Source organism: Zonotrichia leucophrys, chromosome 8 (genome assembly GCF_028769735.1).
Source record: "Zonotrichia leucophrys gambelii isolate GWCS_2022_RI chromosome 8, RI_Zleu_2.0, whole genome shotgun sequence".
NCBI lineage: Eukaryota > Metazoa > Chordata > Aves > Passeriformes > Passerellidae > Zonotrichia > Zonotrichia leucophrys.
In genome coordinates, this window is record NC_088178.1 from 16,252,987 (window position 1) to 16,274,474 (window position 21,488).

Here is a 21,488-nt window from a genome sequence, read left to right on the forward strand (position 1 = left end):
ACATGGAAATTTCCTTGCTTCTCTCTTGGCAGTTTGGCTTATTTGGTAATTAGAGTCTTCTCATTTGGTGAGCTGTTCCCATGGTCCCCTAGTTACACTCGCTCTTGTACTTAGTGTTCCCTTATTACTTTCCTAATAACTGCTTCTGAGGCTCCTCTCTCCCTTTAATGTTTCTTGTGTGTTTGGCTAGGCTTCTCTGCATTCTTATATGGCATAATATGTGCCATCACTGGAGCAAGACGTCACAGCTTTTCAGGGGCTGTGTGTGTGGTTATTCCTCTAGCAGGCTCGGCTCCAGTTCCCTGTTTGAACTCTCTCTGCGTGAGTTTTTATTCTGCTTCATGGTGGGTTTCTGCTAGAGCAGTGACTTTCCAAAATGGATAATACCTGGACTTGTAAACAATTGCAAGTATCTTGGCTTCAGTGAGACACCTTTCAGTTGGAGCTGCTGGAGTCTTGTGGTCTGGAGTCTCTGCCCTGTCTTGTGGTTCGCTAAGACTCTTCTGTTTCTTGCTCCTGGCTGAATATATTCCCTTGCTTGCTTTAACTAAGTATCTTAAGGAATCTCACTAGTCTATATAGATATTTGTGGCTTGGCACTTCTGTCAGTCCTGATCCTACCATGCCATTTCTCTTGCTCTGTGAGCAAGGACCTCTGGTCCCCTGTACCCACAGCATCTCTCCTTTCCTAACTCAGCTCCTTCCTGTCACAGGTTTTTGTGTGTTCGTCTTGTAAGGCAGGAAAATCCTCTCCACTCCAAATGCTTCAGAATGTAAATTGATGGTAATTTTCTCTTTAGGTTCTTGGTAGGAAATTAGAAGGGATAGGATTAATCCAAATAGTCATCAACTGTGCTCTTTAAAGGCATTTCCAGATTTTTGGCATATTCAAAACTCTCAAATGCTCATCATAACAATTTCTTTCATTTTCTAGAAAGAATAGGCAAGTCTAATGGTTTCAGACCTGGAGTCCCCCTTTCTTCAACTTTAGCCAATTGTTGTCAAAGACATGCTGTAATCCTTTCCATTTCTTGTATTTCTTAATCACATTTGATAACTTAGTAACTTTCTTTAACCAGAGCAATGTGTTAGACTTTTTTTTTTGGCTGCTACAGAGTATTCTAAACAATTTTGCTGAACTAGGTTCCAGCAGTTTTGGTACATAGCCTAACACCATATATTGTGGTGTGCAGAGAAAATCAGTTCTCCAAAAAGAACTCAATAGCAGTATGGACCTTTTGCCAAAAAATCCTAATTTTGGGACAGTACCAGGAAACTTGTGTGGGTCCCATTTTGCTCCTACTCAATTCAAAGGCAAAGCTCCTCCCAGCTGCAGAGGGATAAAGCTCAGGCTCCAGCACTCAGCCCTCACATTCCCATTTCACACATTTTCCTTCAAATTCTTTTTTTCCTTTATTTTTAGGCTCTGGAAAAACCCTTGCACTCTCCCATGCATTTTCTGGAAGGCAAATCACAGATAGGAACCCTTTCCCTCATCTCTCACACTGTCTAAGAGTAGCTCCTGTTTTGTGCCCCAAAGCACAGCTGGAACTCAGCAGCTGTAATCTGGAGTGACAGATGAGCAAATCAGATCATGAAAGGAGGAAAAAGCTGCTGGAAAAGGAGCAAAAAACCAGAAAGAAATCTTGTAATCGTATCAGAAAGGCAAGGAGTGATATCTTAGAATTAATTTTGTACTTCAGTAATCCTTGAGTTTACTTGGAAAGATGATAACTGGGGATAGGCTGTGGACAAGCAGGAGATAACAGATGTGGAAAGATGGGATCTTGGGACATTTGCCATAGGAAATGAAACTTCCAGCTTCACTGTGTTGCAATAAGTGCTAATAGGTTTGGAGCTTGAGCATGTCTTAGGTGTGTGTAAGTATACAGACTGCTAAATATAGCTCTGGAAATAAACACATGTAATCTGATAGCTTTAAACATAGTTGGTTTTCTTATTAGACTGTAAGAACACTCGGAAGAAGCAAGTATAATAATAGAACTAATACTGATTTTTGCCATGAAGCTTAGAAGAGAAGTAGCTCTGCAGGGTCCTATTATGGAAGGAAAGCAACTGAGGTGCAGAATAGCATCAGCCACTTCTCAAAAAACAGGAGTGCAAGATCTTCCAGGCAGAGGGACACAGGGAAGGGGAGAAGGAGCATACCTGGCACAGTCCTGAGCCATCTGTGCATACATGACTCAGAGATGTGTGAGCTGTGTGCAGTGAGGCAATGGTAGGGCACAGGTAGCTCTTCTCCTGGCCTGTGCCTCCCCATGGCCAAAGAACCTGTCCAAACAGCCTAAAGGCTGTGTTCAACCCCAGCAGGGGCTGTAACAAGGACACAAGGAGCAAAGGGCCAACAAGAGTCCTACGTTGTGAAATTAGTTGGGTAGTTTTGAATATAGAAAACGGAACAACCAATGCTAGTTTTTAAACTTTATGCTGTCTTATGGAACTGCATAATCAGGGTCAGTAAGCTTCATTTACACCCTGTGTGTGCAGCTGGCAAGAATCTCAAATTGTACCTTCTTCAGTGCAAGTGCTGCTAGAAAGGGAGATCTCTGCACAAAATGTCCCCAGCCCATCTCACCATATGCTGCAGGATGGCTCCTGTATTTGTAGATGTGCATTGCATCAAGGGCAGGATTTATCCAGGGTCACTCTCAGGGAAGCATTCTCTCTACAATATCCCTAATGCTGATGCTAGAAAGTTAAGAAAACAACTATTTGTCTACTTCATACAAGACATGTCATGTAAGAGATGGATACATTTCAGGGAAGGGCACCAAACCCAATCAGTAACATTCTGTGGTAGTTCATTGTAATGCTGATAAACAAAATCTAATAAAATACAATACTTCTCTTGTTGGAAGCCATTAAAGCATGATTTAAAACAGAAAAGCTGACAAATACTTTATTGCTGAAGTGTCCAATATCTGCCTGGGCAGGCACCATGTTCTCTTCAGTGGAAATATACATTTTCATATTTTGCTGTCAGTATGGCCAACGTAAGGTACAAAGATAGGAAAGTAAAATGCTATCAGTTCTACCTTTGGCTTTCAAAAAGTGAAGTAAACAGGAAATCCCATTGTAGTCTGTGAGAGTACACAAGTTCTGAATGATTTAAGATATTGAAAATTAATTTGTTTTTGAAATCAAACACTCTGCTATATTGCCTGAAAATAATTTCCCCCCCTCTAACTTTGGGTTCCTATCCCCAGTAAAATTCAGCACCTTAGGTTTGCTGTTGGTTCCCTCAAAATTCCCTCCCCCCCTTCCCCAGTCTTTTAGCCAGTTGCCAGCTACCTGGATCACCCAGAAAAGTCCTTTTCAGCAAAGGGGGGCACCCTCAGTGACAACAATATCCAATTTTTATCTTTTACAGCCTTTCTTTTTGTTTTAGCACTTCCATTATTTTCTGCTGTTTGGGAATATCTTTGGTTTTATTTCATGACATCTTCTTCAACTTATCTGCAACTGGAAGGTATTTGCTGTATGTCATGAAGGTATTTGCATGATGTGAAATCTTCATTCTTGTAACACCCAGAAAGAGACAAGTAAGCCTAACTCACATCTAATTTCTTCTGAAGTCCATGGAAGTTTTGCCTAAGTAAGGCTGCAGGACTCGACCACGTGTTCGATGTAGAGTGTGTACTGCAACGTCTGGTGTTGTTTAACTCTACCATGTTTGTTTTTAGCGACAGTTTGCATAAAGATGTCTTATGGGATAAAGTTACAAATAGGCTTTGTTGTGGGGACAAGGTAAGAAAACGAAATTAAAGCTAAAAAGACCTTTGTCTTTCGAGGAAGACAGTGAAGGGTGTCATATTTCTTTGGCATTGTAATGCTACTAAATTACATCTGCTCCTCAAACATTTTTCAGAGGGAGGATTTCTAGACCCAACTCCAATTATCCTGGAGATAGAAAACGTCCGGCGCACTCAGCTTTTTGTGTTTAGATCATTTCATCAACTCTCCCCGCCCGTCCCCAGATTTTAATTTAACTTGCAGCTTCCTGCCGAGTCTCCCCAGCTGGAGCCCAGCGGCAGCCGAAGGCTCCTCTCGCCCTCCGGCTGCGCCGACGGCATCATCACCTGTGCCGGCGCTGCGGCCGCACCTGGGCCGGGCGGGGCCGGGCTGGGCGCTGCGCTCCGGCGGCTCCAGGCTCGGGCCGGCTGCCCCGGCTCCGGGTGCGGGTCGGCTCCCGGGGAGCGGCGCGGGGCAGCGCGCAGCATGCGGGGCCGCGGCCCGGCCCGCCCCGGGGGCCGCGTGTGCTGATGTAATCGCCAGGCAGCAGCGCTGAAATTCAACACCGCGGCGGGCGGGAGCTCCGCCGGTGCCGGGGCAGGCGGTGCAGCGCCGCTCCGCCGCCGGACTCCGCGGGCAGCCGCGGGGCGCCCCCGCCGCCCGGCCCCCGGCGCCCCCCCCCCCCCCGCCGCGCCCGCCCCCGCGGGCCGTACGCGGGCCGGGCCGCCCTCGGGCTTGCGCGGAGCTCGGCGGAGACCTCGGGGCCGGCGGGCTTTCATGGACAGGAGCTGACCCTGCGGCGGCGCGGCGCTCGGCTTTCCCTCGGATCTCCGCTGCCCGGGCAAATGCATACAAATGCATTTGGGAGCCGAGAGGACAAGGCGAGGACGCATCTCTCCCGCGGCGCAAACGTAAGCGGGAGCCGGCGGGACGGGGCGCACTGCACCGCCACCCCGCCGCGGGGCCGGGCAGGGGATGGGACTGCGGCTCGGCTCCCACCGCGGGCAGGGCACGACGAACCCGGCGGGCACCGTCCCCAGCTCTACCTTCTGAGCGCCAGCCCTAACCCCGCGGGGTCCCCGGTGCCCCCGGCGGACCGGCGGGGTGCTGGCTGCTCGGACAGAGACCGCCCGTATCGCTGGCTGTCCGTGTCCCTCTCCTCCGCACCCCTGGCGTCGTTGTGGATGTGCTCTATCCCGTCCAGCACCCTCGTGTCGTCCTTCCCCAGCCCACACGGGGCAGCCTGGCTCTGGTGCCCCGGGGAGCGGGGACAGCCTGACCCGAGAGCCCGTGCCCCCTGATCCCCGAGGGGGAGCGAGGATCCTGGGGCCCAGCGTTCCGCAGTGTCCGCAGTAACCTGGCAGATCCTGCGCCCCTTTGGTACCTAGCTAGTGAAACGCGGCACACAAGCAAACGCAAGAGCATGTAGAATTTACGCTAAAGAGCTAAGGGCACTCTCTTAATACCAGAGATTGCCAAATAAGCTGCTCTGTATTCACGTGTTTTTGCAATTGGCAGAGGTATTTCTGATGCATTCTCACCTGTGATGCAAAGGTAGAGCTCTGTTCTCTGCCGTTTACCTAAAAGCAGCCTCAGTAAAATGACTGAGTTTATAGTTGTAACAATATTAAAGAGGTTACTTGCGCGTGTCTCTGTAAAGGGCTGATTTTGTTCTGGCTGTGTCCTAAGTTTACTGAGTGTTCTGAGGAGGACAGAAGAATTTATTTAGTGTTGTAGTGAGGATTATACTGCTAAAGTGTGCCTGATGTATAATCTGGGTGTACTTGTGATCAGGTAAGGGGCTTCCTGAAGGTTGCCTTCCTAGATCTGTTTTTAATGGCTGTGTCTTTGGGACTTCTTCAGGAATTGTCTGAGTGCAATTTCAAAGAATGGTTTTATTTTAAATCTATAAAGGGGTATTGCTGATGGAGAAACATAAACTGCGTTATAGGAAAGAGGTACAGTAGCAGTTTACTCAAGTTCAAAATATGCAATAGCTTCAGAATGTATCTGTATGCTTCTATAATATTTACCTCATTTAGTTCTATAGAGAGCAAGCAACCTGGTCACTTGCCTGTGTTAAGAAACCAGAATTCCTCACAAAAGGATCAGGTTTCCTTAGCATATGTCAAACCAGTAAATCCCTTGCAACTTCAACTACCTTTTCCTTGAAATACCATTAGGTCAGGCCTGTGTAGAGGTGTCTCCGCAGGTTAAATAAGTGAAACAGCTGCATGACTTCTCAGTCTCTCACCCCATTTATTGACAGAATATTTAAAGTATGAGCAGCCTTGTGTCACCCTTGTTTCTTGCAAGCACCAAATTGTAGTACATTTGAAGAATGATCTACAAAATATACAGAGACAAACCCTGTGAAAGAAGAGTATTTCACGTGAGTAAGAATTCAAGTTATATGCTTTTTCCTTCATAGAGAAAAAAATGGTGTATGCTATCTGCAGAAGAGAACTAGTGTAAGCAATCAGAGATTTATTCGTAAAACTGTTCTAAAATCATGTCTTTTCAATTATATCTTTTTTCTGTTAGAAATACTAACAGAGTTGACTCTTCTTCTGGATATGGTGGCTTCTCATTTGAAGCCAGATGCTGTCCAAAGAATGAGCCACCAGGCAGGGAGTTTCCTCTCTCTGAACCCCAGTCCTGTTGTAGAAATCCTCTCAGGGCAATGCTCCTCTACCTCTCTCCTCACCTTGTGTTTCTCCCATTTTCCATTCATTCAAGCTGTGAAATTTGGCAGAGGATTCCTTGATGGCTAATTGGTGCCATCTGTGACCAAAGGGCATGTGAGTGTCACACCAGAGAGGTTTTGCAGGCTGTTGTGTCCCCTCAAGCTGTGTTTCTAGTAGGTGTTATAAAACTTGGGAAGCAGCACTGGACCTGCTAGCTAATTTAATTATAGCAGCAAAGAAAGTTATATTTTTTTTTATATCTTGAAAGGTAAGTTTGAGAGTTGCAGGGCATCTCTGTCCACAAGGTGCTGTGACCTTTCCAAAGCCCTTCTCAAGCTTGATGGACCCAAGCTGTGCCATTCTCCTCAGCAGTCCCCAGACAGATCCAGTGAAGGAACGAGTGTGGGGCAGGTGCTGGTGTTTAAACCATCAGCCCTGAGGAGTGCAGGACTGAATGCACCTGTGGCAGTCACACTGCAGACAGGTTTACTCGTCCTGCCTAGCAGCCAGCTGATGGTATTTCTTCCTTTAAACTGGAGATTTAGGAAACTAGGCTGGAATGAAGGGGGGATGCTGCTTACACTGACCACACCTGAGTTCTGTCTGCTGCTGAGTAGCCTTCAGAGGGTGGAATTTTTCATTGTGGCTTGCCACAACTTGCTTTGAAGCTTATCAGTTTTCTCATCCCTCAATCACCCCTAATGCAAGAAACCACCATGGATAGTTGCTGTCCACTCTGTAGGAAGAGGCAAATTGCCACAAAGATTATCAGAAAGATAAACTCAGTTTTTAGTGGGACAATAGCTCGGTCACCTTTGGTAGTGCCTTCCTCCAAAGTGATTCAATAGTGGCCCTCAGCATATACTTAAATGCACAATAGAGCAGATGAAAAGGTAGAAGAAGGGGAGGAAGTTTGAGAGACCCCTTGGCTATGCCCTAAAGCCAAGGTATTGGAACAGCTTTAGGTGTGATGTTAAATGGGGAAAAAATAGCCAGCATTTGGGTCAGCTGAAGTCTTCCACACCACATGATTCTGCATTTTTCTACTGGTGGGTCCCAACATCTCCAAGAGCTGCGGACTGAGCTGAGACAAGGAGCCAAGCTCCATGCAGCTATAGCAGATAGCGTTGTGTATGGTGTATGCCTGGAGCCTGGTGTCTTAGTGTCTGTGCTGGTGTGAGAGTGAAGACTGAGAACTGACTGTTCTGCAAATGTACAGAGTGGTGATCTCAACCAAGAGGGAGGGTTTGCATGGATTAGGTTGCACATGGTTTCATTTATAAAAAATTTTCCTCATGAAAAAAGATAGAAGGAAGTCTCACTTTTCTCACGCATTAGAGGACCCCCAGCACTATGGTTGTTTCTGGTCCCTGTTTTTTCTCTTTGTTGATAAAACTCATCTGTTCTTGACATTAGCTGGAGAGCAATGTGTAAGCCAGGCATTTGTCTTTACTTCTCACTAAATGTTTCTGTATATTCAGTTACATCTGTGTAATTTACAGCCCTGGGAACATGTTCTAATTTCTTGCTTTCCTACAGTGTTTGCTGGAAGTGGCAGAGGCAGGTACCTGACAGACACAGCTTTGTATCTGGCTGGTGTAGTAGAAGAGGCTGTTGTAATTATTAGAGGAGTCATCTTTGAATTTTGGGCTCTGGGGTTCTTTGAGCATCCTTATTTTGTAGCTAGCTAAAATGTTTTATGTGATTTTTAATGGCAAATCCATTTTGCACCTTTGAAAATAATAAGGGTCAAATAAAGGGTTGTCCTGAGTTTTAGCTGACACAGTGCAATGCATGGACTTTGTTTCTGGCAGAGCTGTCTCCTGATGCTGAGTTTCTCATTTGATCAAAAGATGATGCATTGTGTGATGCAGAAACTTTGAACTTGAATTCTGGGTTTTAGAACTCTGAAAAAATGAACTGAGTGTCTTTGGACAACAGTTGGTGTTAGGTCTTTTTCAGGGGTGTCAGAATTGCTCCAGTAGACATTTCATGGCTGTAGCAGGAGAAAGCTTGAAGGGAGGAATAGCTAGGGATTGTAGTAGTGGTTAATTAAAGAACATGCCTCTACAAGCATGTTGGGATGTGTAAGGCATAGTTTCCACCTTTCCCTCCCTCTGTGATCAGAGCTAAAGCATTGATGCATATTTTTGAATTTCCTATATGTTCTGTGCGTTTTCTTCTGGAAGATATGGTGTATCTACCATTTTACAGTGGCAATGACGACTTTCATGCCTTATTGTTCCTTAAATTGTTAATTTGTTCTGTTTAAGCCAAAATTTAAGCTCTCACAATATACAAATCCACTTGATAAAACCAGGCTATTGCTCTGTGGTTTTCATGTACTTGGATGTTTCTGAAATGTTTGAATTCCAAAGACTTTAAAGAATTAGTAAGATTTTTCACTAAATACTGCTCTGTGTGTATGCACATGTACTTATATATATTTTCTTTCTGTTTAAATCAAATGTTCCTGTATAAAGAGTCGTAGTGTTTACTTCCCTTTTTTTTTTTTTTTTTAATGTGAAAATCTGGCTAATTAGCTAGCAAAATTAGGTGACATGAAGTTACATATGTTTAGTTGCAGCTATGTTACTTTCAGGTACACTTGAATCCAGATACTCAAGTGCTCTTTGACCTGGTCCAGGAAACTTTTTTAGTCACTCTAGCATTCCATATTATGAAAAATTGCTGAGATTGCAAACATTAACGAGCAGGAGGCTTGAGTGTGAGTTGATTAGTTAGTGTCAGAACTATAGTTCTGATATTTTTGAAATATTTCTTCTTAGAACTGTGTAGATAATGGTTACTGTAATTGTTACGTGCATCTGTGCCTGGTTGTCCAACAGTAACAGAAAATAGATTTCTCATTTATTAAAAGATTCAGTCACTGAGAAGAGAGTGATTAGATGTTAATCTGGCTAAAATGATAATTAAGAAACAGCAGACAATCTGTTCTTAATCACAGCAAAAATGTAGTCTGTACAACATTCAACAAAGTGAATTTTGAGCACATAATCTAGATCAATATTATGTGTGTTTGTTGGAAGAACTGTAACACCAGTGTGCTATCAACATTATTTTTATACTAAATCCAAAACACAACACTTGACCAGCTACAAGAAGAAAATTGTCTCCCTGGCTGAAACCAGGGCAGTGAGCCTGCGATAGCTATCAGTATGACACTCTTCTACCTGAGCATGGGCTTGTAAGTTGAAGTGTGATGGGATTTTTTTATTACTTTGTGAAGAGCATGACTTGTAGCATGATAAAATTTTATGATACAAGAACAAAAGTTTGACACAACATTTTCACTTATGGGAAGATGATGTGATCTAGTGAGAAGACTGATAGGACGTCAAAAGTGTCTAAAGTATCTAATGATCTCCACAGGAATTAACTTCTCATTTATTTTATGGTTTTTTTATGGTAACGTTTTTTTCTTTCCAGGGAGAAATGTACTATGTAGCAGCATCCATATTTGAAAGCTTCTGCAAGAAAATATAAAGCAGATGCAGTCATTTTATTAATAAAAACCAGTATAAAATATATGTGCTATGCATACACAACCTGGATCTTTGTGTGAAACTCCTCCTCAGTATCAGTAAAGTTGTACAGTGTGATGGCTTTGATTCAGGACTTGCTGAAGTCAGTGGTATTCTGCCATTTGGATCTTGAACTAGGTTTCTAATTCCTTGGAGTTCTGAAACTGTAGATGTTTTCTCACATGATTTTTCCCTTTCTTTCCCTTTTAGGAAAGCTCTCCTTTTCATTGCAACATGTATAGCTGTGGGTGTTGCACAAGTACCCAAACAAGGTGAGAGTGCTTTGTTTATAATAGGACATTTGTATAATATGTTAGTAGATGAAAAGAGTAAATGGCTGTTGTTACTTGTGACCTTAGGTTCAGTTCATTAATTCATGTGACTTAAAGAAAATACCAATTACAGCATAATGAGAGCAAAAGTTTAAAGCAGCAGTTTGGAAAAGATGACCTTTTGAAAATTACTCATATTTTCTGTCTATGAAATTGCTTACATATTTAAGCAAGCTCTTCATAAAAAAGAAGCCTTGTACAGTGAAAAGGCTTTGATTGTGTCTTCACGGCAAGTGGGTGTCCTTGGGGGTGGCAGGCTATGACTGAGTTACCTTTGCACTTAAGGCAGGCAAACCACGGCACATAATACAGGCTGGCATTGCTAAAGCAAAATGTGAAATTTGGTATTCATTTGGCTTTGCATTCAGATGCAGATGTGAGGAAATAGGATTGTCTTGTTTTTAGTTTCTTTTTTAATCTGCCAGCTGTTATAACAGCACCAGATGTGCAACTTGCTCTGGAGACTGCTGTGGGAATGATAGGTCCCAAAGTTGTGGAGGCCAATGTGCCATTTAGCCACTTCTTATTTGCCATGAGAGTGGCAGCGTCAGTTCTCCACCGTGGTCCTCTGCTGTACAGGTGAAGCATGAAGTAGGTCATCCTTGGCTGGTGAGTGTGTAACTGCAAATACTCATCTGAATGCAAACAGATGGATTGCGTGGTTAAGGCAAGACTCATTCCTGATAATGTTTTGCTAGAGCCCTTTGGGATATCTCAGCAGCCTCCCACCATTATTCTCACCAATGTGTTTTTCCTGCTTGTCATTCCCAGAGATTGGCAAAGTTTGATTTTTCCTTCAGTCGTGGAGTTTTTGTTTTGCCTCCCCCCCGTTGCCTTTGTAGTTTTGCCCTCCAGTGTTGCCCATTGCTTGCCTGGTAAGATTGGTTGTTGATTTTTCACATCCCGCTCAATGGGGGCCATATGCTTTTGTGATGATGGGATTTTCCCGGATTTTTATAATAGCTGAGCCAAGTTCTCACTGGAGGAGGGGCAGCATGTTAGATGTGTGTGGCCTGTCCTGCTCCAGGCCTGCAGGGATGGGAAGGGAAGAGGCAATTTTAGGAAGGCAGTTTACAGTTTCCCGGTGTGGTGGGAGCAGGTGACAGATGCCAGAGACAGCTCTGTGGTGACAATTTGAGTGTCTTCATCCCTCCAGCCCACCCTCCTCCTCTGCAAAGAAATAAACCATTTTCCTCACTCTCATGCCCCTCAGCCTGAGAATTGCTTCTCACTGACCCTTCAGGTGAGGACTGTGAAAGCTGCAGGGCAGAGGGTGCAGTAACACAGGGGAGTGGGTGGAGACTCTGCCTCTTGGCTGAGAATGCTCCATGCACAGAGCTTTCCAGAAATGGAGTAAAGCCTCCAGTCTCAACATGCTTATATTGAATTATTTTTTTTTTTTTGTTACCAGCAGATGAAGGAGTTTCCTTTCTTTTCTATTATTATTTTGTTGTTATTGTTATTACTGCTATTCAACAGCATTTCTAGACAGCCATATGAGAAGCCTTATTGAATGGAAACTCCTCTCCATCCTTGATGCACAAGAGCCGTACATGACTGTATTTTCTTTAAATGCTTGATTGGGATCAAAATGATGCATAGAATCTTGATGAAACTTTCTTCCCATGAGTGAATTTGGTGCTTCTTGCACTTTATTTGCACAGTGTGTAAACAAAGTTGGAAAAAGCAGTTCAGAGAAGGAAACCTCCTCAGAAAAAACAGAGAGCATTTCAAGTATATCCTTCGGTTTCAGTATATAAGCTGCATTTTTACATTTGTGGTGCTTAGTGTTTGTCCAGGACCAGGATTGCATGCTTATCAGGAACATGTTAATGCCTTGGATTTTAAACTTCCTTGGCAGTTGTATTTTGGAAAAAGAATATTCTGCTGAACATGCAGATGTTAGCTGATTAACATGCCTTCTCTCCTGAAGAGAAAAGACAGCCTCTGCATGCTGTACCAGAGAGGATACACCTCGTTCAGTTTGGTATGCTGCTATAAACCATGATCAGTGAAGTACTTGTAAAGATACAGTCTCATACTTTAGGAATAATACTTTGAGTGGGGTTCAAGGACACACAGAATTATTGTGTCTTGCTGGCTTTTCTATGCCCATAATCTGACCTGGCATCCAGGAGAGCATTTGTTGCAGCCAGGTGTCTTAATGTACCCAGTTGCAGATGCATCACCTAGAAAATTGGCAATCTGAAGCGAAATTATTCTTGGCCTTGGTGGAGCTGATTGATGAATGGCCCTTTTCTTTTCCCTTACCCACACTGGAAAAAGGAAAGGGAGAAATGTGTGTACTAAGATTGCTGAAACAGGGATAGCATCTCAGAGGTCCTGCCTTCAGAGTAGCTGTATGGAGCAATGTGGAAATGAGCAAGAGGGACTGAAGGGTATATGCATGTGAAACAATCCTGTAGTCAAATCCCCTCATCCCTCCCCAGTTCCTTTGTGGGGTTATTTTTGTGCCACGCAAGGGTCAGAAGGCTTTTTGCAAATGCTGGTGTAAGGTTTTGGCTTACCTCGTGATGCAGTAAGGATGTGAATTTTTAAAGATCACCTAGAAGGTGGAAGGAAAGCACTTGACACCAAAACCTCAAAACAACCTTTCCTTCAAGAAGTTGAGCTGTTACAATTTGGGGGACTAATGGGTTGAATAAGCAGTAAGTGAAGACAGATGTTTTGCAGACATGAGTAAACAAAGAAAACTGACAACTGATAGGTAAAGCAAATAATGGTTGTCATGCTGGGAGGAAGAATGAGAGGGTTGCCTGCTCCCAAAATCCAGTGCGCTGCCAAGAGCTTCTGAAAGCCTTAAAATAAAATAAATATGCATGTTGGACCAGAAGTGAAATGACTGGCCAAAAAAGTTTGGAACAGCCTTTTGGCTTGACAGTGGGTTAACACACAGCAAGTCAGCAAGGAGTAATTCCTTTATACTTAGTTTTTGGTGTCATTTTTCACACAATATTTATTTGCATTTAGCTCTCTCAAGACCTGCCATTGTTTGCAGGAATCTATTTGCAGGATAGAAAAAAAAAACTTATTCCTCATCATGCTGATTATTTTCTCTAATAACTTTTAAACTATGTGCTCTTTTCAAATCAGAGCTGCCAAAAAATTGACCATTTTCCTTGCAGTTTGCCTTTTATTAGTGATAGGCTTGAATGTAATTTTTAAGCTGACTATTTTAAACCAGGTTAAGCTTTTTATTTTACACTTGAATTTATGATACGTTGGATAGATCACATGCATTACTATTTAAAAATAAAAATATGTAATTACAATTTTTAAAAACTACAACTACTTGCCCAGTATTTCAGGTTAGGATGTGATACTTAGGCGCAACCTTAGGTTAGGCTAGCAGCTGTTCTCCTTGTGCAGTCAGCTGGCCCTGCCAGTGCACAGAGGTAGTGGAGCAGTGCGTTCTGCCTTGGGGACTATTTGCATGTGTAAGACTGTGTTGCCCCGAGCTCAGGACCTGTATTTCTTCCCAGCTTCCCTCCACAAGGGCAGTGCGAGCACAGCTTTCTCCTGCAGAGCTCCAGGCAGGACAGGGTCCTGGCAAAGAGCAGTGGTTCATTAGCAGAGGCACTGTGCTTCAGAGCTCTACTAGAACCTGACCTCTGTTATCAGCCTGACAGATAAAAATACAGCCATGGTGAGTTAATTGCTCTGAGGCAAAACATCTTGAGAACTTGGCATACACAGGACTTTCTGCAGAAACACTCCATACCTCCGTCTGCACTGGCTGCTCGCCAGGATAGTCTTGGCCTGTCCGTGAATCTCAAACATGACTAGAAACACTACAAGGTGTGTAATTAATTTTCAAGATGTACAGTGTGTTCAGGTTGATGCTTTTGGTTCCAACTTATAAATCACTCTCAAGGAAATCTCAGGCACTTCTCATAATTTAGCACTGAAACTAAGCCAACATCTGTCTATTCTTAAAGTTTGCTATGAATACATTCAGTAAACAGAGAAAGGGAAACTGGGAAAGGAGACCTTTTTTCCACTTAAAGCGTAAATATCCATTTGTTTCAGTGGCTCTTTTCTTTCAATATTGCAGCAAATCCTTAACTTTTCTTCTTTACTCTAAATTTTTGTTGTGCTTTATAATAGTTTTATTTGCTTAGTATAAGCATGCCCATAGCAAATGTAGCCTCAGCAAAACGCTATAGAAAGTGCCTGTGTCTGCCCAGCCAGGCTTATTTGATCAGTGCAACTATTAGATACTACAAGTAATTTTTAATATAGGTGTTTCTGTGAAGTTGTTCCCTTGAGAGGTGGAAACAGATGATATCTTATGCTGCTGTGTAATGCTGTTTATGAAAACTAGTCTTCAGGTTCCCCTTGTGAAAAAAAATCCTAAAATATGGGTTAAGGGGACCTTCAACTCATCTGGTCCTACCTCCTGCTGAGGTCAGCGCCAATGAGGTCAGAGTCACTTCAGGTTGTTGGGTTCTGTCCAATTGGTCTTTGAAAATCTCCAAGAATTCAGATTATCCCATGTCTCTGCCCACCCTGGTCCAGCACTTGACCACTTTTGTGGTGAGACTGCTTTATCTTTGTATGGAGCTGAAATTTCTTGTGCTGCAGCTTGTGTCTTACTCCTCAGCTTTTCTCTGTTTTCCCTATGGCCTCAATTCAGATAATGGACAATTTTATTTAGATTCCCCAAACCTTCCTGTCTCTAGACCAAGCTAATGTTTCTTCTTCAGCCTTCTCAGTATGTTTTAGCTCCTAATCTTCTCGTTCCATATTTCTGTAACTGCATTTTGATTCAACATCTGCAATATTTCTGCACCTTTCACAAACACTCAGGCAGGCAGTTTTACCAATCAGTCTATCAATGCCATAAATGCTGTCTTGTTTTGAGATCCTACAGAAAGGCTCTTGAGGATCTGTGGTTTAGCTCCTGATGAGCCTTTGTAGTGTTTCAGCTGCATCATAAGGGATGTATCTTTATATTCATCCTGAAGGAAGGTGTCTATGCCCACCAGCTCCAACTTGGCCCAATGTGATTTAGGCAATAAGAAATCAATTGGGTCATCTTCAATTGTTGATTTACCCAAAGATGGCTTTGATTTCTTACCCAGAACAGATACGACTTCAGTTTATCAGGATGATAGATAATTGTGTTTTTACCCATTAAGTGAAGATATTTAGCCAGGTAAAAGTGGAGACACTGTGTGACCCAGACTAAGGGAAGGCTTAAAGGACGTAGCTCACATTGAATGAGAAACTAGAGAATCCAACACTGAATAAACCACTGCCTATTCTTCTATAGGAAGATCTATCCAGATTTCTCTATGTCAAAGCCAAATCTATAGAACATCAATCAGAAGGACAGCTGGCTGCTCTGTCTCCTGCTGTGGCCTGCTGTGGAGTGCGTTCTTAGTTCAGTGTCTTGTCGTGGTGGCTGCAGCCTTGTGCACTTTAGGGGGAGAGATGAGCCAGAAGACAGGAGCACTTCCCCTTGGGTCCTGGCAATTCTCCTCTTTCCTTACTCCTCACCACTTCCACTGCTCCAGAGTTCACCTTATCCATGGCTCTAGCAAGTAAACTGTATGGAGGGGAAGGAGGCCTTACTGTGCTAACTGTACTATAAATAGATTGTCCTTTCTTATAAACTAAGCAACCCTTCCCTCAAATGCTTTGATTTGTACTTTCTAGATAAAGAGCAACAGCATGGATTTAGTGCAGAAGATTTTTTGCAGAAGGAAAAGTTTTCAAAAAAAAGACTAATTCTCTGCTCAAAGAGTATACAGGATTAGCTTAATAAATAAGGAACTAACCAAAGTGTATTTGCTGATCACTGGAAGGTTTGAAGAGAGCAAATGAGAATTTTTCACTTTCATAAGTGAACTGACCTACAGTGGGCATTTTGTGGACCTTTCTGTGTGTTTGTTTAGTTTGGTTGGGTTTTTTTTTAAGATGGAAATTTTGCTCTGGCTTTAATTACTCGTTTGATTTATGTGAAAGATCAGTGTCTTCCAGGAGGGATTTGGTGGCCTTACTGTGTGAAGTGTATATGCTCTGAGAGGTATAGATTTGTGAGAATGTTCTGTATACATTTGTTTATATGGATCTGAATGTATGAGCTTGTAAATTAAATCAACAGTGTGCCTTTATTTCTTTTTACAGCAATAGATGTTCTTCACCAACTAGGCCTTGTGAAAGATGTCCAAGAGCCTTCAGAGACAGCAGTGCCCTCACCATCCTCTCTGTTACCTCAGGGTGTTCGTCTAACTGCATCAGGAGTGGTGCTAAGCGATGATGCACATATTGAGTCCCGTGTCCCCCAAGTCATACCATCAAATCTAGGGCATCAGTTCACCTTATTGGTTGGACTGTACTCTTACAGAGCCAGTAATGCTTTTCTTTTCAGTGTTAGGAACAAAAGCAGGCTGCAGTTTGGTGTCCAGCTGCTACCGAGGAAGGTAGCAGTGTACACCGGAGGGAAGCAGCCCGTGTACTTTGATTATTGTGTTCATAATGAACAATGGCATTCGTTTGCCATTGGCATTGGGGACAAGACTGTCTCACTATTTGCTGAGTGTGGAAACAAGTACTACAGCAGTGAAGTACTTTCTGAAGTGGAGACATTTGATTCAGAGGGTGTATTTACCCTGGGAAGGATGAGCTCTCACTCTGTCAGCTTTGAAGGAGTTATATGTCAGCTGGATATTATTCCCTCTGCAGAAGCCTCTGCAAACTACTGTAAATATGTGAAACAGCAGTGTCGCCAGGCTGAAACCTATCGATCTCTGCATGGGGCTTCACTTCTGCCACATGGGCTGGATGCTTTTTCTAAGATGATCATTGATGAGGAAAACCAGGAAGATATATCAGCTTATAGATGGAAAGAAGTATCAAACATGCCTGTTACCAACGTTGCTCAGATTCACTTTTTACCGGACCACTTTGAGTTAAGAAATGCCTCTGTACGGGAGTTTGCGGAGACCAAACCTCTGTTGCTGGAAGCTTGGCCTCAAACAGAACTCCATGAGAACATTGATCTGGCTCTTCAGCAGCAGGAGACGAGCAGAAAAAGAAACATCACGAAAACCCCTGCAGCATCATATCCAAATAGTTCAGCTAACACCACAGAAGATGCAGGCAGACATAGTGAGCTTTCTCTGATCGCCTCTGTAAAACAGAATAAAACTAAAAGCAAGGGAATGGAAAAAGTAAAACAGCATTTAGATGAACCAAACAAAAAGCAGCAAATCTTCAACACAACTCTGTACAGTTTGCCTGCTGAACTCCCTCTGGATAATCGACTTCATCCGGGGCAGGAAGGTGTATTTGATGCTGATGAGACTTATCATACAGAAAGCACTTATGAAAATGGTATTGATAATTATGCTTATGACTATGAAGATCTTGGCAAAATGTTTGAAAGGGGAAGTGTCAGAGGTCCAAAGGGGGAAACTGGACCTCCTGTAAGTTATCTTTATTACTCTTTTTACTATATTGCAGCAGCATACTTTTAACAGAGGCTTTGAAAGAAACCTCTCCAAGCATGCCAAAGCTGTGACTGCAGTTTCTCCCAGCTGTATTGTACAAATGTTTGTCTGCCTTAAATGTGTCTTTTTCTCACATGTAATTTTAATGTAAGTGTCATATACTTTTTATTTACTGGAAGAATATAAAGACATCCATGAAGTCACATTCTGGTGAAGTGGTAGGCAACCCAGGCTTCTTTAAAATTTGGAATGCAGCTGGATGTTTGTAACTACTAATTAGAGAGACTGCTCACATAATAGCGTTGCAGGCTAATTTACTGCAGTTCACAAATATGGGTGCTGGTCCATAAAAAGAACAACCAGGCTGCTTGGAAGACTGACACAGTTGTCTTGGTTGAGCAATGCTGTCAAAATTTATAGTTGTAGAAATAGACCAGCTGCAGAATCTAGTCTGCAATCATTCATAACCCAAGGTTATGGGGTTAAGCAAACCTGCATGGAAAATGGTTTTTAGAACAGTCTTACAAGGTTTTGAGGTATTTTTTCAGTTCACAGAGTAAGTGATTTTTGATACAATGGCAAATGCACAGTAGTGGTTTTAACAGAAACTCGTTTATCCTTTCTTATTGTGTGCACAAGGCTCATACACTTTTTCATAGATACAAATGTGCCCATATATATGAAGCTACAGAGCAGAAAGAACATCAATTCCTGCGTAGCCTGGGAAATATAATAGATCATGCTTTGTGCTTGTGTGAGATTTTGGTTAAAATTTTAAACCATTGTTTTTAAACCACTTGCTTTTTTTGTTTGGTTGGTTTTGGTTTTGTAAGTGTTCATCTGTTTGGTTATTACTGGAAAGCAATTTTATATGTGTTAAGTAGCTCCTAATATATATTTAAATATGGCCATAAATTTATGGTGTCTATTCTTTTAGCATTGAATTTTTTTTTCATGAACTAGTTACCAACTAAGAACCTATTCAAAAGTTCACTTTTTACTCTAAACAGGATCCAGGCACAAAGTAATTGTTACACAATTGGAAAATGTGTTAACAAGTAATTCACACTACTCCAGAAGTGCTCTTGCTTAATCTTTTTTGATTGCGAAGTCACTCTTTTTTCTCTCTGTCCCTTATGATAGCATTCATGGTAACATGTCACTAAGCATGTAGCTGTCATCAACATGAGGTTAATTTCCATTTTTGGACCTTAGGATGTTTAGTAACTACTAATAGAAGGTTTTAATTTTAGCCTGTATCTTGTTTGTTGTGATTTCAGTCAGTCACAGCCAAGAAAGTTAAATCCCTTTTTTTTCACGTATCACAGAAATGGCTGATGATAGTGTTGGTTGTTTGCATTACTAAGAAACTCCAAGCAAATGCTCTGGGTTGTTTTTCTAGACACTACACACAGACACTACACATACAGTGGCAAAGATGACAGCTGACTTGAAGGGTTCAGAGGTGTCTGTTACCATCTTCAATGCTGTCTTATGGACTGGGGATAGAGAAGATTGCCTTGCTTAGGAATGCAGACTGTAGTCTGCAGGGGATAGGGTGCATTTGTACTGAGGTGTTTTGCTGGGTCAGGATTTAGAAAATGTGCCCAAAGGTCTTAAAGGTCTGTGGTAGACCTTGGAAGTTAATCTAGACCTTTGTAGGCCCCAGGTTGGCTGAAGGGACCAGCAGCACCTGCTGGAACAGAGGCAAAGCTAAAACACCACTCTGCCAGAGAGGCTGACACCAAAGGGAGAGGAGATCTCTGCATGAAAACTAAGAATTGTGCTCTATGGAGATTGTGTGGCTCAGTATCTGCTACTTGAAGAGATGGTCTTGGTTTGCTTTCTCAGTTTAGTTCTCCCATGTAGAGATGATGAGAATTAATGCAGGTTTTATATGTGTGGCTCTAACACTTTAGTAAATAAGTACTCATGGAGTCTGCAATGTGGTGCCTAAAAAGCAGCACTGAAGAACTTAAAAACTTCCCTTGCAGCAAAAAGTCCTGATGAGGCATGAAACCCCCTCTTTTTACTTCTTTTAATATGTGGTGGTTGGTCTGAATCTTCTTTCAAGATTTGAACACAGAAGTTAATGCTCGTTCTATTGGAATTGACAGGCAAGAACTAGCTTTTGTGGTTCTTAAACTACTCAGCTTCTTTTAGCTTTTAATCATCTACCAGAACTGATTCTTGCCTTGTATAATTAGGCCTATTATATTCCATGATCCCACAGCTGTGGAATTCACCCACCGCTGCAAAGCAGGACTCCAGAATTCAGGCTTTCATTTATAGATAGGGTATAAAAAGGGAACAGCTATTTTTTCAAAACTATTAAAACCCTGATTAAAATTCTAGCAGCTGTAATGACCACCACCCCCCCCCAGAAAAAATATAAATTGAGTTTAAACTGGAATAGTAAGATTTCCTGAAACACTTCTTTCAAGGGAATGCTGCTCTGTCCATCTGATGAACCACTCCTTTTTGGGATGCAGAGGGTGTTGGCAATCTGTAAAGATTACAAAAATAAATGTGGTGTGCATTTTTAACTGTTTAACTTTCAAGCTGATATTTTTCATTGCACAATCCTAAAGTGGTTTGCAATAACGTGGGGCATAGTCTTACACTGGTAGAAGGGAGAGGCTGATGTGAGCAAAGGGCTGATTTATGTTACTTGCTGGTAGGTAATGGCATCTTCAGGCTATCTGCACAGGATGTGGCCTTCTAAGAGCAAGGGAAATGAACTAGGAATAAAATTCCTCTATTGGAAAAGTTTTTCTAGATTTTCAAGATACTCTGCCAGAAGGAGAAATGGTAGAAGACCAAATGGTGGTGTTCTTTCTAGTTGATAAAGAGAAGGAGTCTGGAATTGTTGTCAGGAGGAAGGGGAAATGGCAAGCCCTGCAATGAGCAGATTTGAGTCCTGGAGGAGCTGTCCTATTGCAATCTGGAGGTGTGACAGTAAGAACACTGAGAGAGCAGTTCAGAGATCCCAAATGTAGCAGCTTCTCTTTCACACTTAGTTTATTTCATTTATTTTACTCTCAGCTAACCTTTCATACTTCTGCTGATTGCACTCTTTGCTTATTTCTCAGTTGAACAAAATTGCCTGTTGAGGTTCTCCCTAACCACAGGGGATATATTGATCACTTGATCCCTTTCATGCATTTCCCTGCCCAGGCTGAGAAATCTCAGTACCTAATGATTCAGATAAAGATTTGCTATATGTAAATGAAATGTTTCCTATTACCTCTGGATAATAGGTCAGATTTAAAACACATGTAACCCAAGTAACACAGGGTTCAGTACCTAGGAAAACAATGTAAGTTATTTCATGTCTAGGAAAGTTCCTTATATTTATTCCAGTGATCATTGGAAAGGCTGTGAAAATTTCTGGAAGAGTAGCATCTACTTTTATGTCAGGATTAAGCAGTGATTATTTGGAACTTGAGCTTTTTTTTGCTCAATAGCTAAATGAAGTTTTTACAATTCCTAAAAACAGTAAGTTGTAGTATCTTTTTAAAGTTACAAATGATCTGTTTTGAGCAAACTGATTTTGTTAAACAATTTTAAGTTAGCGTCTGTGATATTTATGCAAAGTAACTTTTTGTTTTGTTTGATAGTGGTGGTCAGTGTCAAATGCTAAAATTCAGATTGACATTTCTAACTGCTTCAGATTTGTTTAATTACTGTTTC

General features: G+C 42.3%; 1 protein-coding gene across 3 annotated transcripts in view; it reads left to right on the top strand.

The window, feature by feature from the left end:
• The first annotated feature begins 4,487 nt into the window (after positions 1-4,487).
• COL24A1 (collagen type XXIV alpha 1 chain) overlaps positions 4,488-21,488 on the top strand; it is a 118,339-nt gene continuing 101,338 nt past the window's right edge. For all 3 annotated transcript variants that reach the window (XR_010441210.1, XR_010441211.1, XM_064719938.1), the window contains exons 1-3: positions 4,488-4,664; positions 10,196-10,257; positions 16,471-17,771. Coding sequence is in view for 1 of the 3 variants with exons in the window: in XM_064719938.1 (XP_064576008.1) it covers positions 4,609-4,664; positions 10,196-10,257; positions 16,471-17,771 (1,419 nt within the window). In the remaining 2 variants the exon portion in view is untranslated. The remainder of the gene's footprint in view (positions 4,665-10,195; positions 10,258-16,470; positions 17,772-21,488) is intronic.